The sequence below is a fragment of the Polyodon spathula genome, chromosome 8 (assembly GCF_017654505.1).
Source record: "Polyodon spathula isolate WHYD16114869_AA chromosome 8, ASM1765450v1, whole genome shotgun sequence".
Classification (NCBI taxonomy): Eukaryota; Metazoa; Chordata; class Actinopteri; order Acipenseriformes; family Polyodontidae; genus Polyodon; species Polyodon spathula.
Window position 1 is genome coordinate 8886005 of NC_054541.1, and position 17028 is coordinate 8903032.

At 38.7% G+C, this 17028-nt stretch overlaps 1 protein-coding gene across 1 annotated transcript in view; it reads right to left on the reverse strand.

Moving 5' to 3' along the window:
- Nucleotides 1-7094: 7094 nt before the first annotated feature.
- Nucleotides 7095-17028, reverse strand: part of LOC121319315 (sterile alpha motif domain-containing protein 10-like) — a 38457-nt gene continuing 28523 nt past the window's right edge. Inside the window, exons 4-5 of the mRNA XM_041256622.1 lie at nucleotides 11788-11928; nucleotides 7095-7712 (exon numbers count right to left, since the gene is read on the reverse strand). Of these exons, the coding sequence (XP_041112556.1) occupies nucleotides 7693-7712; nucleotides 11788-11928 (161 nt within the window). The 3' untranslated portion in view covers nucleotides 7095-7692. The remainder of the gene's footprint in view (nucleotides 7713-11787; nucleotides 11929-17028) is intronic.

Consider the following 17028-nt stretch of genomic DNA (forward strand, 5'->3'; position numbering starts at 1 on the left):
AGTGTGCTTGACACAAAGTATTCAGGATTACTCTTCACTGTATGCATGAATGCAAATGAGGGAACCATAGCAGTGGACAGTAATTCAGAATGATACAGCATGGTAATTAATACATATATAAGAGGGTACTTTGCACAGTTATTATATTTTAAACATCTCTCCTTTTATAGAAACTAAAATTTGTGTTTGTGTGTGTGTGTGTGTGTGTGTGTGTGTGTGTGTGTGTGTGTGTTGTATATATATATATATATATATATATATATATATATATATATATATATATATTCACCTATATAAAACTATATATTATGGAATATATATATGCTGTTAAATGTTATCATAATAGCTAAACCGGGCCCAGGTGCAACACACGAGCCAATGCTTGGGCCCGCGGAGAGGCTGGATGACTGAGGAATGCTACGCGTGGGGGACAGGTGAAGGGTAGACCGTGTGCGGTTGAGTGCAAGCTCAACAGAGGACGACACTAGCTTGCCCTTCCCCCTATCATTCGTACTTGGAATCACTTGCGTGTGAGGGATTATGAGGTGTGTAGGTGGGGCGTAAACAAACGTTGAACGGGGAAATGTGGATGAGGGAGCGCCCACGTGGGGTCACCGCTGTGCACTCTGCGTGTTGCCTTTTATGCTACATGGCAATCACACCTGCTGTCTCTTAAGTCTGATCCTTAACCGGCACTCGTCATGGGCAGCAATCACTCGAGTGGCTCCTGCTGTGAATCGAAGGGAAGGGGGTAGGAAAGCAAATTAAACAAGTGAACGCTTTCACCTCTATGCAGATACTTACCACTTTCCCTCATTAATATGCAAAATATGAGGTACTTCCTTTACCCTAGCCATGCTAGAAAAAAATATAGAAAAATACAGACAAATGCCAGAAAAGAAGTGTTCGCTTTACACTGAAACAAATAATACAAGAAGCTTTTAATACTAGGCACTGAAGCAAAATGGCGACTTTTAGACGAAGGAGGAGGAAAAACCCTCCTTGTGCTGCTAAAGCAGACAGGAAAAATATGTTTAGTGTAGTAATTGAATGCAGCTGCATGATAATTGTCTGGAGTAAAACAAAACGAAACGAAGGAAAATGTCCAGAGAGGTGCCAACACGAGCATGTTAGCAGTAGTCTCCAAAGTCTTACCTCTGTAATTTTTTTAATAGATATTATCTCCGGGTCCGTGTACAGTACTACAGTAATGTGCTGGGTCATGCGCGATTCCACTCTCTACCTTTGACAGTTGTACAGTCGAAAGGCAACTTGCAAACTCTCGCGTTATTATTATTTTTTTTTTTTATCCTGCAAATAAAATTCAAATTCCTGCAAAATAAAATGCAAATGCAAAACTGACCGTCTACAGCGCTTCCACTGGCGCGCTGCTGCAGGGGCTCGTGCAAAGGAAAGGACGGGATTTAGATCTCTGCTTGAACAGAATCATGTCAAGTACAGTAATCATTAAAAAATAATGTAGGCGCTCGTTTTTCGAAAACACTTATACAACATTTAATGAAATATTGCATATGTCTTTTGCATTTTTAGGTTTTCTGATCTATGTGGAACGGCTATCCTAGACCGTGCAATTCTAAAAACAGGCCAGTATATAGTACAGTATATATGAATATACTGCTCCGATCTGATAAGTAAAAATAAACAGATACATAAATAAAGTTGGGCGAAGGGAGACTGTATACAAGTGTACTTTTTAGGCATAGAAAAATATAAGTGATAGCTTGTGTAAGATATAACCATAGACTACAGTATTACAATACATTGCAGTGCTATCACCTTGCAGTAAGTATTATAGATCTATGTTATTTATTACGGACAAAGTATTTTTTTGTTATTTCACAGTGCTATTGCACAGTCGCTGCACCCAAAACGACCAAGTAATCCTAAAGTATTGCATTTTTTATGAGGTGTATACGAAGATATTATATTAAAAAATATGAAAGATGTGAGTGCAGTTGGTACTGCTTACTTGTACCCGGGATCCGCCGTCCTGTCTTAATTTCAACATCTGAATGTACCTGCCCTTGAACGTTTAGTACTAAAGCATGAACTATCAACAACATTCCTGCAGATGGCGCTCTCGACTACAGAATTGTTTCAGTCTCACTCTGAACTTCATTTGGCCTGCCTTTATTAACCACAGGCAATTTCCATTCAGAAACATTTAACCAGAAAGCTGTTAAATGTATCAAAACTGACACGCTGCTCTAGACTTCTGTATGTCAAGGTGCCAACTTTTTGACCTACTGCCAAACATCAGCTTACTTGATGTGACACCCCACAATATATATATTTACATCATGTAGTATATTATGTTACAACAAATAGTGTTTTTGTATATATTTTTCTTTGTGGGATATTGAGGGGTTTAGAATGAAATAAAGAATCACCAACAAATCCCATTAATGTGTAAAAGCCAACAGCCATGACTTTAAGATGCTGCCAGAGAGAGCTGAGACTCTGTAAAAATAAGTAACCCAGGTGATGAGACAGGTTCGACTGCCTGTCCCTGCTGTGCTAATGAACCTCTTGCAGTTTGTGCTTGCAAAGCTGGAATGTACTTCACCTTCAAGAGGCAACATCTCTTTAAACAGCATCCTGAAAAATGAATCCATGCTCCAATAAGAGCCTGAAAGTAAGAACTCCCAGGATAGTCCTGCTTAAGACATTAAGAAATACATCTAAAATTAAAAATCGCCTGGTTTCATGTGACAGTAGCAATCTACTCAAAGTGTATCCAAATCCACTGAAGGACTGGAGACTGACAGGGAGTTGTTTGAAGACTCCTCTTCGGTTCTCAAGAGGCTCCCCCAGTCTAGTGGCTGACAGCTTTTCCGGGGTGCAGACGGAGTTGCCTCCAGTCGGGAGTGGAAATGAATATACATGCTGTCAACATGGGTGAAGCGAGAGTACTGTTCAGGGGTGTATTAGTGTCTGAGGCAGTAATAGCTAGCTTTGTGAGATAGATTGCTTTCCTGGTAAAGCCTTGAAAGTCTGATGCACTTGTATGGTGTTTTCAACCATTGACCTTATTCCAATTAGTCAAATATTGTTTGTTTTTGTTGCTGAAAGGGCTGTGAGCAAAAGGGATAAATATATAAATGCATGAATTCAAACCTGTCATTCAAAACATGTACACATACAATTCAACCATCGTGCAAGCAATACAAATGACTTCTTGTCTGTCCTACAATAGAACTGAAGAGCAGCTCCTGAAGGCACTTTAAAGTCTTTTGATTAAAAAAAAACAAACACCCTCTATTCCAGTGATTGCAATAAGAACCACACAGACTGAAAGCAAAAATTATTGTGAGGGAAGTTTTCCTTCTTAGTCACTTGAAGGGAACACAAGAATACCATCATATTTGCTGGATTTAAAAAAAACTTTATTTTAAGGCATCAATCATATTAATATTTGACAAGTATACAGTACAAAGTGACAGGGAGGGCAGTGAGAAGCACAAAGGCTTTGAGTTTCTTTGAGCGCACTTTGAGAATCTCAAGCCCATAGTGAAGCTTGTCTACAGCATTGCATTGCAGACAGACCGGCAGACAGGTGTGAGCATGGGCTTGAAGGGTTAATGCTGACGGCTGTTGATTCTGTTTCCACAGAACATTTTGGAGAGAACTTGGTACTTAGTGAATAAATAAAAGTCTAATTTTGAACGCTTGAGATGTGCAGATGCAGCCGAGTGAAATGCTGTCGGTGTTGTGGGCTGGCCCTGGGGTGACTCATCATCAGCAAGTATTCTTCACTCCTCACATTCAAACTTGTATTAAATACCATTTATACAGAGAGAGTTTATCAGATTACTGTATTTCATATGGCATGTATCATTTGTATCATATGCATGAATTTTTTCACTAGATTTATCATTTTTGTGGAATTTTACAACAGGAGTTTTTATATAGATATTATTATAATAATAATAATAATAATAAATAATAAAATAATAATAATAATAATAATAATAATAATTTAACTTACATGAAAGATACACAACACATACCGTCACTATACAATCTGTTGATTAGATGTATTTCTCCTCTTCACTGTATGCAATGCACTGTATAGTGGATGAGGAGGACAGTATGTTTCCTACTAGGCTACAGTTGAAGCAAAGGCTAGGGGCCTAACAGAGTCTTTCATCCTCGTCTCTCTGATGCCTGCTAGCTGTTTTGAGGCTTGATACACTGCAGCACACTGTGACAGTTTTACTAATTTGCTGTAAGTCCTTCTAGAGCATGTCTCTCCAAAAATTCCCCAAATGTGCCGCTCAGATTGAATTACCCAGATGTGCTCAAAGCTTGTGTTTCAAACCCAAGTGTGTTTAATTGAAAAGTTTTCTTCCTACTCTACCCTTTTTATTTGCTTCAGGACCATATTCTTATCACCATTTAATTGCAATTTGACTGCATATAATGCATATTGAATTGTCTTCACAAGTTTTTCTTCATGTTGATTTACATGGTTTCAGTTGGGACCTGCAGAGAGTGGAAAATTGATTTTTCCAAACCCTTACTGGTTCCTCACCCTTCTAAGTGCCGCCCTGCTTCTTTGCACGTTTCTAGAATCCATCTGACGGCTTTCTCAAAAAGCGGTGCAAATTGATCTGTTTCAGAACGGTGGCGCTGGTGTTGTCTTTGCTAAGCTGTACACTGTTTCACAAGCAGGTCACATGGGTGAAGGGTTACTGCATACCTGATGTTCGCCCTCATGCTTATCACATACAGCACAGCAGCATGGGTTGTTATATTGATCAGAGTTAACTGTGGAATACCATAGCAAAAGCACAGCACAGTGCAGTAAAGCCTGCTGAAAGCATGGCAAATCACCAAATTACAATGGGCATTAATTAGGCTAAACATTTTACAGTGGGCATGTATGGAAAACCTGTGCTACATTTTTTTTTTTTTTTTATAATATATATATATATATATATATATATATATATATATATATATATATATATATATATATATATGGGGTATAAGTCAATAAGACCCAACTCAAATGGAATTTGAAGCAAAGTGTATATGGGAAAGCAAAGTGTATATGGGAAAGCAAAGTGTATATGGGAAAGCAAAGTGTATATGCAACAGACGGATGCTGTACTTAACTGCCACACAGAAATCGACCCCCCTGGACGTTTGTTAACCTATTACTTCATCTTCCACACAACATTCAGCAGTACCCAGACCAGCAGACCCTCACACACCACTGTTGGTTACATGTAAGGTACCAACGATAAAAAATACAACACATGCCACATTGTTTATCATTTTAATACAAATATATTACAAGAACAAGCTCTGATTCTTCCGTATTCACATTCCTCTATAATTACCATGGTTACCTACAATCAACGGTAGAAGATCTCAGTTTTTGGAAAAAATATGGAAAATAAGTTGATGGAAGCAAGGTACTTTTACATAAGACAATATCTATGTATGCATTAATGGAAACCCATTCCTAATGCATTTGTCAAAAGTGTGAATCGGGGCTAGCAAGATTAAAAAAAAAACAACAAAAAAAACAAAAAAACAACAAAGTGAAAATGTGTGAAATCCAAGCTAAAGTGGAGCTAATGTGGTGCATTGGCCCCTCATACAATTCTACTGGGAGCCCTTTTAAATTGTGTAGACTGACTAATAATGTCACGCGCTACTGTACACGCTAGAGCAATTCACAACAAGGTTGTTACCCTATGATGCAAATTCAATCCCTGCAGGTGTTTTCTGTAGATTAGTATCAATATACCATTTGTTAAAAATGAGATCCATTTCTTTCCTTTGTTCAATTTTTGCTGCTGCAGGGGTATGTCTGTTGAGATCAAGTGATAAGAAGGCTTCAGAGATAAAAGGAAATTTGTGCCAGCAGCTAAAAACCCTCTTTAGTTAAACAGGATAGCCAACATCTCCTTTTTTGGAGGAATGTATTAAACTGTGACCAAAGGAATAATACCCAATTATAAAATGTGACATGAATGTGGGACACAAAGCAATATGACTGGTTTAACAGTCCCCGATGAGCACTAATGTTGCACTACAGTACTCAAGGGGGTCTGTGAAACCAGATGTATAGTAAAGACTGACAGAAATAGAGTCTTGGGAAGAGAGGGTTTCACTTCAACAGATCCTTCATTGCGTCTTTTCTGGATTGACAGCTGTCCTTGAATATTGAATATGTTGTGCATGCACATTGTACCAAACAGACACTTTCACTTTCTTTTAGGGAAGAACAACCCTGTGGAAATCAATTGAATGTGATTCATTTGTTCTGTATAATTTAAATACCAGTAATAAATACATCCACATTTCAAACATTTTGTCTTTCCAGGCTGAAACACACAGTGATGTGCCTAGACCTTACAGACAATGAACAGGTTTTTAAAAATGAGGGGAAACCTGATGAAGCTGGCATGTAAGTAGCAGTGTTTTCTACAGGATGAATACACAGTGAGTATTGGTATAACAAGTTAGTCCTTTTACTATCACCGGTCTCATAGATATAATATTGGGTACCACGTGATATTACAGAACAGATTACTGGGCAATGCTTCTTCATTCACACAGTGGCTACTGTGTAATTATATGAATGGCTTTGGGAACAATATTTTGTTATTTGATGTAATTATATTATAACACCAGGATCAGGCCATTTCCATACATACTTATTCCACCAGTAGTTACCATCTAAGAGCAGGAATCATTGGTAGTTACCCAGTTATTACCATGTTATTACATGGTCGTGTCCTGTACTAAGATAATACCAAACACTGAAACCTTTTCAAAGTCTAGAACTAAACGACTCAGCTACCAGATAATGGAAGACTATATAATATGTATGTGTACATAGATTACAGTGCATTAGATGTTGTACACATTTAAGGGCTTTATTTTAAAACCATTGAAACGATAGCGGTTTGTGACACTAAAACGAATTGTCATGTTTAAGAGGATGTTGGCTAATTGAAATGTGTTACAATTTAAAATGAGAATAGTTTAAAAACAAAAAAAGCAATGTCAACATGACAAACATATTAAATATAATAACCTGAGATGCAAAATACATTAGAAATACAGTATTTTGTGGGGTTTTTTTATTAATTATTTTTATTATTATAATTATTATTATTACATATGGCAGCATAAAAGCTTTTAGCATTCAGTTTTAAGATGGTGAACAATTTAACAGTTAGCATCAACCACCATGGACTGACTGCAAGGTCAATCAATTAGTGTAAAAGAAAACCACAGGAGCTGTTAATGCAAGTGGTCTGAAGTCTAAAGGATACACCATATTTCAATTAAAGGAAATGCATTTTAAAATCTGATCATCAGAGGTGCTTAACAGATTCCATTTTCAACCTGGAAAAAAAAAAAAGAAATCCATACAGAAGTCCTAGTGGGTTTCGCTAACAATGTTCAGCTGCATTGCGGGCCATTGTACGAATCCCCAGCGACACGCTTTCAGTGTCCGCCCTTGTTATAAGCATGTTCCTCTAAAGCCTCGCAGAGTGCGGTTTGAATCAGTCCCTCGGAGGCCAAATCCTTTCCAATTGAAAGCATGATTTTCCATCTTCCTATCTGGAGTCTGCAGCAATCCCTCCCAAAGGAATCCCAGATGCATTGTGTCAGAAGAGAGCTGCCAAGCGGACGGATAAGCTTTTAAAGATTTCCAAAAGAAGCTGTTAAGAGAGAAGGCAGGGAATAAATAATGTAGTAAAGCAAAGATGGGGTAACACAACGTTAGACGGCTTCTCTGGGGTCCCTCCATCTAACCATGCACAACTACAAATCATTAACAGCTGTTTTTATTGTTGAAATTCCAATCACTTGCATATATGTTGGTTTTCATAATATATACACACAGACACCCACACACAAATTAAAGTTACATTTTAAGTGCAACAATTATTTCAAAGTTTTAACCAACCTCATAGCTGCATGATTATATGTAATTCTATGAAGGAAGTTAAACTAGAAAAAAGCATATGTCACATTAAGTATGAATGGGTCCCTTGTTTCTCCTCAGTCTGTTGTCAGATGCTCTGCAGGAAGTTCACTGGAGCCTTAACATATTGAGCACCCTTCAAGGAATATCACATTATGCTTATCAGAGGTGCAGAAAAGTACATGCAGGCTTATGTAACTCTCAAAACCAGTAGGTTTCAAGTTTGACAACATTTTACAAAAAAAAAAAACTAAAAGAAAAAGGGCAGAAAATCTTTCTAAATTGAATCTGGCACAGATTTTCATCAGAACGCCACTTCTGCAGCATTGTTCCCAAATAACAGCTCCCTATTCCAAAGACCACAAGCTTGTACTGTGTATGGTAACCACGAGGCAATTGGGTTGGAAAGAGGAACCAGGGAAGTAGCATGTAGCATGTAGCTACAAACCAGCCCTGGTTACTGCAAGCTGCTGCTCATGGAATAAACCCAGCAGCTTTGCCCAGTTGATGAGTGTGAATAAATAAGAAAAATATTGTTTGTGACAAGCACCCGGTCTATCTGATCATGATAGAGTTCCCCTCTGGGCCATGTAGATAAAACCCATTTCACTAAATCTGCACCCACATGTTTCCCTTTGTCCCTGGCTACCTGAATGCTTTCTGATCATTTTCACCTGCCAAACCTTTTTAAAAGAACGATTCCCCTGGGTTGACTTTTAAAAGCCACTTGTGGTTTATGCATAAGAATTGTATCTGCAAATTGCAAAGTTGTAACTTCACATTGATATTTTGATAAACCAGAATAACTGGAAGTGAAGAAATGGTTTGTGTGATATTTGTGTGTATGTAGCTACAGAATTAATCAGGGTCCAGTCTAATTATGAATGCATATGTACTTGCAGCTGATTCAGATTGGAATAAAGATATACTGTACTGTATTTTGAATCCTGAAGTACAGTAAGGGATAATATGGCACTGATGGCAAGTATGATGATTTAAAAACACAGTTTCCTTGATAACATGCATAGTTGTGTTTTTCATTCCTAAAGACTAAATATACGATCGCCATACGATCAAAGCACGCTGTGAAAGCTTGTTCCTCCCTTTGCTATAATCGGTACCGAGCCTGTTCTACTTGTCTCTGCAATCTTCCTGCCACAGTTAAGAAGCCTGGATCTCCAGGAGGCACTGCCCTCTGGATTAGATGTTAAAACGAGATCTCATCTTCTTTGTGGACATTCCATGACACCCATTTAGTGAAGAGCATAGGTGTTGACCAGAATCCTGCAATGGTCAAAAATACTGACCAGTCTGCAATTCTCCCTATTCACAAACAACTAGCCTAGTTCTCTTCTATTTTTCTGATAAGCTGTTTCTTGGTGGACATCATAGTGCAATTACTATCAGCTATAGAGTGTTAACATGCAAATTTAAATTTCCCTATCAATGCTTTTACTAATTCTATCTTCTCTCGTGAAATGCCTACATTAATTTGAATGGTGTATTATCTAATTCCCCTTAAAAAGTAAGGTGGTGAACCTCATTGGAGACTCTACTGTTATAAAACGGCTCCAAAATATAGTGGAGAATCAAGGGCTCACTCCCAGAGCTCAATCCCCTATGTCAAGAGCCCCAGGCAGCTGTTGTCAGCACTGCCCGCTGTATTTTGTTCACTGGATTCAGACAGAGGAATAGTGTGTCTACAGAAACATCATACATGGAATCTCAATGTGCCTAAGACCACAACAGATGTCTGAATTATGCCCCTGAAAACATACACTAAAACATGGATTAAACATAGCACAACATCCCCATGTTCCACAACCCCCATTCCTGGAATGCAGTGTGCCTGATTTGACGATATACTGTGCATACTTTATTGCCCTTTATAATCCCACTGTGTGGAAGGGAAAGGTTGTGTGCACTTTGAATCAGAATTGTCTTGTGAAGAAATGTAAAGAGTCACACATGACATCAGTCACACAGGTTACTGTCTTGATTATTAAAAAGGGCACTTTGTGTACCAAAACAATAAAAATCAACATTCTATGTGTTATGATCTATTTTTTGTATTTATGCACATCTGTCTGTCTTTCCCACTGTCTTTAGTAAAGCATATAGCAGCATCTTTTCCTATGGAAATGCTGTGCATTTGTTTCGAAGATTATAACATTTAAAATATTTTAAATGTTCTAAGCAACTAAATTGTCTTTCTACGTTGGAGCAACATGTGTTGATAAGCCAGAAAGGAATTCTGCAAATAAATGATCCCATCTTACACACACCAGGCTACTAGATCAAATAAGCAAGCAGGTTCTACTCCCCAGCACAGGCTATTAATAATACAAAGGGAAAGTTTATAAATGCTTTTTTTGGGCTGTCGGGCAAATTTATGGTCCTTTCCTGCTGTGTGAGATAAGAGTTTATGGTCCAGGCTAATGCTCTCCTTCTTAATCGAAAAGCAGGTCTCCACTCTCAACAGAGGCTCCCTCTGTCTCGTTCACAGACTGTTCAAACCCTTCATTACACCTCTGCCAGTGACCATTCTTCTTTCTACATTTAAAGTTGAGGAAAAAGATTAAAGTGTAACCATGCATCCTGAATTGTGTTGCTTTATGTGCCAGTTAAAATGCAAGTGGCTTCATTGTAGCTGTCAGACCAGCTGTACTGTAGCTTCTACTGTGCTGCTGACTCTGCTTGGTTTGTAAATTATCATCTCTTTGCCTTGCCGTAAGTGAAAACAGGAATGGTGCAATACCATTTCCACACGGAAATCGCTCTTCGAGTTGGCCTGAGTGGGATTTGCTTAGTTACTCTTTTTAAAAACAAAAAACAAAGACAAATCAAGCCAGAGGGCTGGCAGAATGACATTGCGATTTCTGTCCCTTCACTCCCAATCTCTGGAATTCCCTAAGGAGTTAGATATTGGGAACATGGCGTCATTCAGGTTGTTAAAAAACATCTGCCGAAGAATCTCTTTTTAAAAGGTGCCCTGGAAGACAGGGGCAGTACAAGTTTACATGATGGTTAATACACTGTGGACCACTGGCTCAGGAAGAAACCCAAGGGCGAGCAAGTTGACTCCCTGGTTCTCATTCTCTTTTATTATATATGTTTTTTAGGTCATAAGTAAATTGAGTGCTACAATTATTCCAGTAATAAAAGGTACATTCAATTACATAGAGTAGAGTAGCGCTAAGTCTCTTCTACTGTAATTAAAGAGATTATTCTCTCTGACAAGCATATTGCCACTGTTATCAAGGGTACAGTGTTAACAGCAGTCATGTGTTTTACTGGGAGTATTTATTTGAATCATTTTCTGGAGATTTAACCTGTGGTTAAATATCCTCTCTTGCATTACTCTACACACTGCTGTAGTTGTATGGGCCCTGACCTTGCCTTTCTGTCTCTCCGTAGCTCTGCATTCCCTCTGGTATAACTATGCTCTAAACCATGTTGGACTTGTCAGACATGCTTTGCAATGACAGGAATTACAACTACAACGTTTGTGTGGAAGTAGCATGTGATCTCCACCTATCACGCATACTATTATCCTAGTTTACAGTAGAGCAACTGTTTGATGTGTTACAGTGCAGCACAGATACACTGGTCCTTAGCACACTACATACTGTATTGGGGAGCAACAAAAGTAATACCTAAAAATGTACTTTCCAGATCAGACAATCTAATGTGCTGCATTTGCCCTGAGAAGTAAACAAGGCTGCTTGGGCTTGGCGTGGATGTTATGTTTTCGTTTATACGATCAGTGTGGGACGCTCGCTGTTAGGGAAACCCCCCACCCCTCTTACCTTGACTGAGGAGCTGCAGGTTGCGCACCTCCTCTCGCACCTGGAGCTGCAGCACCTGCTGCAGGACCTCCTGCCGCAGAGTCTCCTGAACAATGCCCATGCGCTCCAGCTTCTCCCCGTTCAGTCTCAGGAGGGCTCGCCCTGGAAACGACACCAAACGCAGGGTGAGCAGGAGCTCCACACCATGGGAGCTGCCCACTCCTTTCTACAAAGGGTAGCTACAGTACAGCGCTATGAGGGGCTGGTAGGATGGTACCATTATATACATACGGTGCCAGGAGTCACAATGGTATGAACCAAGTACAGTGCATTGTGGTACCACGGTATTGTATCAGTGCCAGTGTGCCACAGAATAGGGAACCTTCTTTTTTTTTTTTTTTAAATCGTCTGTCTTCTAATGATTTGGGATTTTAAGTCATAATCTGAGGAATAAGATAGCAATATAGTAAAAGTCAAATAGAGTTGAGCGCTATAAAGGCGTAGCATAAGCATGGGGAAAGCAACTGCAATAAGACTGTGCACATTTCTATGGCAGCAAGCAGTTTATCTGTAAATTGTAGCTGGAATTTATAACTAAAGGCAATTAGAATTCAATCTGATAAGCTAGGAATATTACTATTCCCTTACCAGGCAATTTAAGCAGCATGACAATTAAATCAAATTAAATCGCTGCTGCTGAAGTGTAAAACATTAAACAGTAAGAGAAAAAGAATCATCATTTGAGTACGACCATGATTTGTTTTAACTGCTCATGCAGACCTTTGCCTATGAAACACAGGGGGAACAGAAAGATTTATGCATGAGCACTCTGAGGTCTATATTGTAATTACAGATATCAATCACAGCACTCGTCATCCATTCATTCCTTTATCTTACCTCTCCTTATAGCTAAACACACAGGCTGTCTCCGGTAGAAGACAATTATTTCCAACAAAAGTTGTGCATAAGCTAAAATTTTAGGATTTACTTATGAAGTTATTTTGTAATGTATTCTGCGGGAGTACACTTAGCATCCAAATGCTGTCTTAAAAAGTAAGGCTAATTAAATAATGTGATTAAATATCTAAATATTAAGTGACCTTGGCTTATGCAGCTTCAAAAGCAAAGATGTGAAATTCGATTTCCATTGCATTTGCTATTACAATAACTTGTTCATACTTCCTTCTTTCTCAGTCAGAGGCTAATAGAACCTGACCCAGTTCATACTCAACTAGTCTCATGGTACTTGATGCAAATCTAGCCAATAACCATTCCTACTGGGAAATCTCAATGTAAAGATTCAACCAATAGGTTTTGTTCGCTGCTGCCGGTGACATTGTGAAGGACAAGAACTTCTGTCTTAATGGCACAACTTGAAACACCTCAGTGGAAAGTGTCGAGATTCAGATCTCTACTACAGTACCGAAACCTCTTGGAAAGAAGTTCACGCAAACGTATTGATCCTTCAAAGTCACTGGATGAATCATCCTTTCATGATTTGTTTTTATATTTTTGTCTGAAAAAAAAAATGTCATTGTCATATTCAATATTTAAAAGCCCATAGCTGGACTAAAATCCCCCCTGTGAGAAAAATTTCAAAAACCCATTTTGACAGTTTGTTCCCAGCCAACCTGCTTCTCTTCAATCAACCAACCAACCAACCAATCAGCCAGTCAATCACTTCCTTTATTTATAAGTTCTCATCTACTATGTTGACCTGGCAAAGAAAGCACAAACTGCAGGAACAGCAACATAAAGCAATACTGATGTAGCAGCATACTACAGTATACACATTAAAACACCAAAATATGTCAAACAAAACAATACAATTCAAATCAGGAGCTGATCCATTTTATGACCATAAAATGTTCTGCTACAGCCATTTCAAACGAGTGTCTGCCATAAGCAGATGAAAATCTTGGAACTGACAATTTTATAAATGCATCGGATCTAACGCAACAGTTTGAGGAAGAAAACGTCTTCTTAATGTCAAAGTCAGCTCTTCTACAGTTCAATGCTACACTGCCCCCAGCCCTTGAGTATAGCTGCTACTCCCACTCCACCAGCACAGACACATTGCCGTGTCCGCTGTCAGGGAAATGATTTGCAGGGCAAAGACCATTGCTGACAGCTTTTTACGTGGCTTGCTGGGGCTGATCTCAGAATCCACACAACCACAGCACTGCTGCAAGCTGTATTTTTTTCACATTTATTGCAGATTCTTTTTGTATAATAAATATAGGGAAAATTATAAATTATGAATGTGACAACCCTATTTTTTCTGCTTCAATAAACCATGAAGTCTATTTTTAGACCATGATGTGTCCTGAACTAAATACAGCCAATGCTTGTCTCCAGATGTGTTGATTTTTTTTTTTCCAGAAACAAAGCTTTGAAAATCGAACCTCTGAACTCCTGCGTTTCCCGTGAAGAGTCAGACTTTTGTTTACTCCAGATTCTCTCCTTTACTGTTTCTCACTTACCTGTCTCCTGTGACACTTCTTTATTTCACACCAACAGAATTTCAAACATGTCTTTCATTGCAAACACTGGCACTTTGCTTCAACATCAACTCCCAGCGGTAGTGTACAGGCTTTTTATACCACTTCATAATGCATTTTGCATTGATTTTGAACACTATACCTGTTGTTCGCTGTGCCAGTATCTACTTAGCCTGAGGAAACACTTTGTTGTTGTCCATGATCCTTTTGCAATAAAAATGCAGGGGAGATGCATTCAGCTCAATTCAATTCTCTTCAGGCAGCAGTTAGTATGCCTGCAGACAGCAGAACTGCCAACAATATCATTCTAACACTGCAGGCAGCAACTAACCTGATTCAAATCCTTTGCTTAGAAATGGAAACTCTTCTAAGAAGGAAACTACACGATAGACACATATCTTCACTTTGCGCTTTTTTTTATGTATTCCAATACAAGAAAGTGTGAAATGATAGTGCTTTTATATGGATTACTGGTAGTGGCAACCACATTACAATTTGCAGTAGAATTAAATCACTGTATTTACATATCCGTTTCTCCAATCATTAATATGCATGAAACTTGAAGTACAGAGGCCAAGGTTTTAAAATCCATATTCCTATTATTACCACCAGCAATATTGTCCCTGGAAACTCCTTTCAATTACTGAAGGTCCTTTGTTTCTTTGTTTGTATATTGTACTTCACGGTATTTCACTATAAAGTGTTGCAGTTCAAAAGGACTCCAATGTTGCAGCTGCAATCAGATCATGGGATCCAGCTAGCTAGTCTAATATTTAAAATATCTGCAGCTCCTGAATTTTATTTAAGTGTAGAATTAAAAGATTCTCAGCACAATAAAGGGGGGGCAATACATGGTAAGAACGCTAACAAGATTTAAGAACATTGCCAAGCGTTGGTTTGCATTTCTTTCACTCAGCTGAATAACAGAGGTGCTTGAAGACAGCTTGAAAGGCATTTTTTCTGCATAAACGTTGCCAGCAGCTGACATTGAGTGCCGACGATCTGGCTCTGGCTGCTTTAGGCTTGCACAACGTTTAAATCACAGCTTCAAAAATACTCGAGTGGAGCTTGCTGCTCAGAATTCAAAGTCCCTGCACTAAACAGACAACTCCCCGGACTCACTGCACACCTCCATCACTCCAAAAGGGGCAGCCAGTCACTACACAAGGGTCCCAGCATTAGTAGTAAAGGTAACACATGAGGGGTAGCTTCTAAAGCTCTTCTAATGCTGGTTTTCTTGCACTACTGAAGAAAACTGAATTCCATGGACCTTTTAAAATCTGGAATACAGGTTTACTGCATTTTTCACTGAAGAAAATAACACTTTTCATGTCAGAATACTGGTATGGCATTATATACCAAAAACAGCACATTCGAAAGAGAATTATGACAGCTTTGCTTAAATTCACCTGTAATTCAGGACAGTATCCTAAGGGGAGGTATCTAATTTTATATCTGCCAGAGCGCTGGAAACAGACAGAAGCCCATGCTGGCTAAAAACTCAGTGTGCTGTGTATTTATAATCTGAAAGCATCTAGCTATCTTCTCACTATTCTAATTCTTAACACAGTAATGCCCAGCGTCCCATATATGGGATGAGGTAAAAATGTGCCTCTCCCCAGGTATGCATTCACTGAAATGAAACAATGAAACCTGGAAAATATTCCCCACATATAGCTGTATTATTCCTGCTTTTATTATTTGTCTGCCAGGTTATTTCCTCCCTCAGCATCAAATGTAATTTCCCAACTTGAGCAAAAAACCCAAAGAAATGATCGAGCAAATATATTGCTAGGCACGGGTGGGTACAGGTTTTTTCCTATGGTAACATAGTACTGATTTCGTTATAGTTTTTTTGTTTGGAACAATAATTGTTGTATCTGGTTAAATATTTGTTGTGTCTAGTTCAGGACCTGTATATTGTTGATAGCTTGTTTGCATGTGCACATTAAGCCTCAAGGGTTTATAGGCAGTGGTTGGCAGATGTGGGGCTGCCATGGTCTGGGGTATGTTCTGCTGGAATGGGACAGCTCCAATGTAGATCACTCTGGACAGTATGCTCTGGGATACCTCAACACATCGTCAATGATCAGGTTCATTCAGGAATGGTCACCATCTATTCACATGGGGATGGCATATTCCAGCTGTCAATGCCACTGAACACAGACTCAAGTGTGAAGATGATAGAGACCTCAGGCTCTCCCCTTGCTGCCATAGCCCCAGGATCTCAACCCCTCTGAGCACATATAGGATATTTTGAAACGCTGCATTAGACACAGTTCACCACTACCCACATTTCATGCAGAGCTTAATCAACTGCTGTTGGCTCAATGGTCAAATATTTCCACAGATATGTGTGAACATGTAATGGATGATTTGGGCACTGTATTTTTGATACAAAGATTCAACCAGATATAACAGTACTGCACCAAACAAAAAAACTATAACAAAATCAGTACTATGTTACCATAGAAAAAAACCTGTACCCATCTGTGCCTGGTGTCCCATATATGGGAAGCAAAAGAAAATATGATTTTAAAAGAAATAACTAAAGCTAACTTTAAAAAAAAAAAAAAAAAACTGGAAATGTTCATAAGTCACCTCTGCACACAAGTACACAAAGGAAAATTAAATCAGAAAATTTAGGCACGAGTGGGTTACCACAATAAGCTTATGCAATGAACCCAAATCTGTTATCTGTACACAATTTATTGGGACAGAAACCTTTTTCTCTCTTCTAAATTCTAATACTTAATATGAC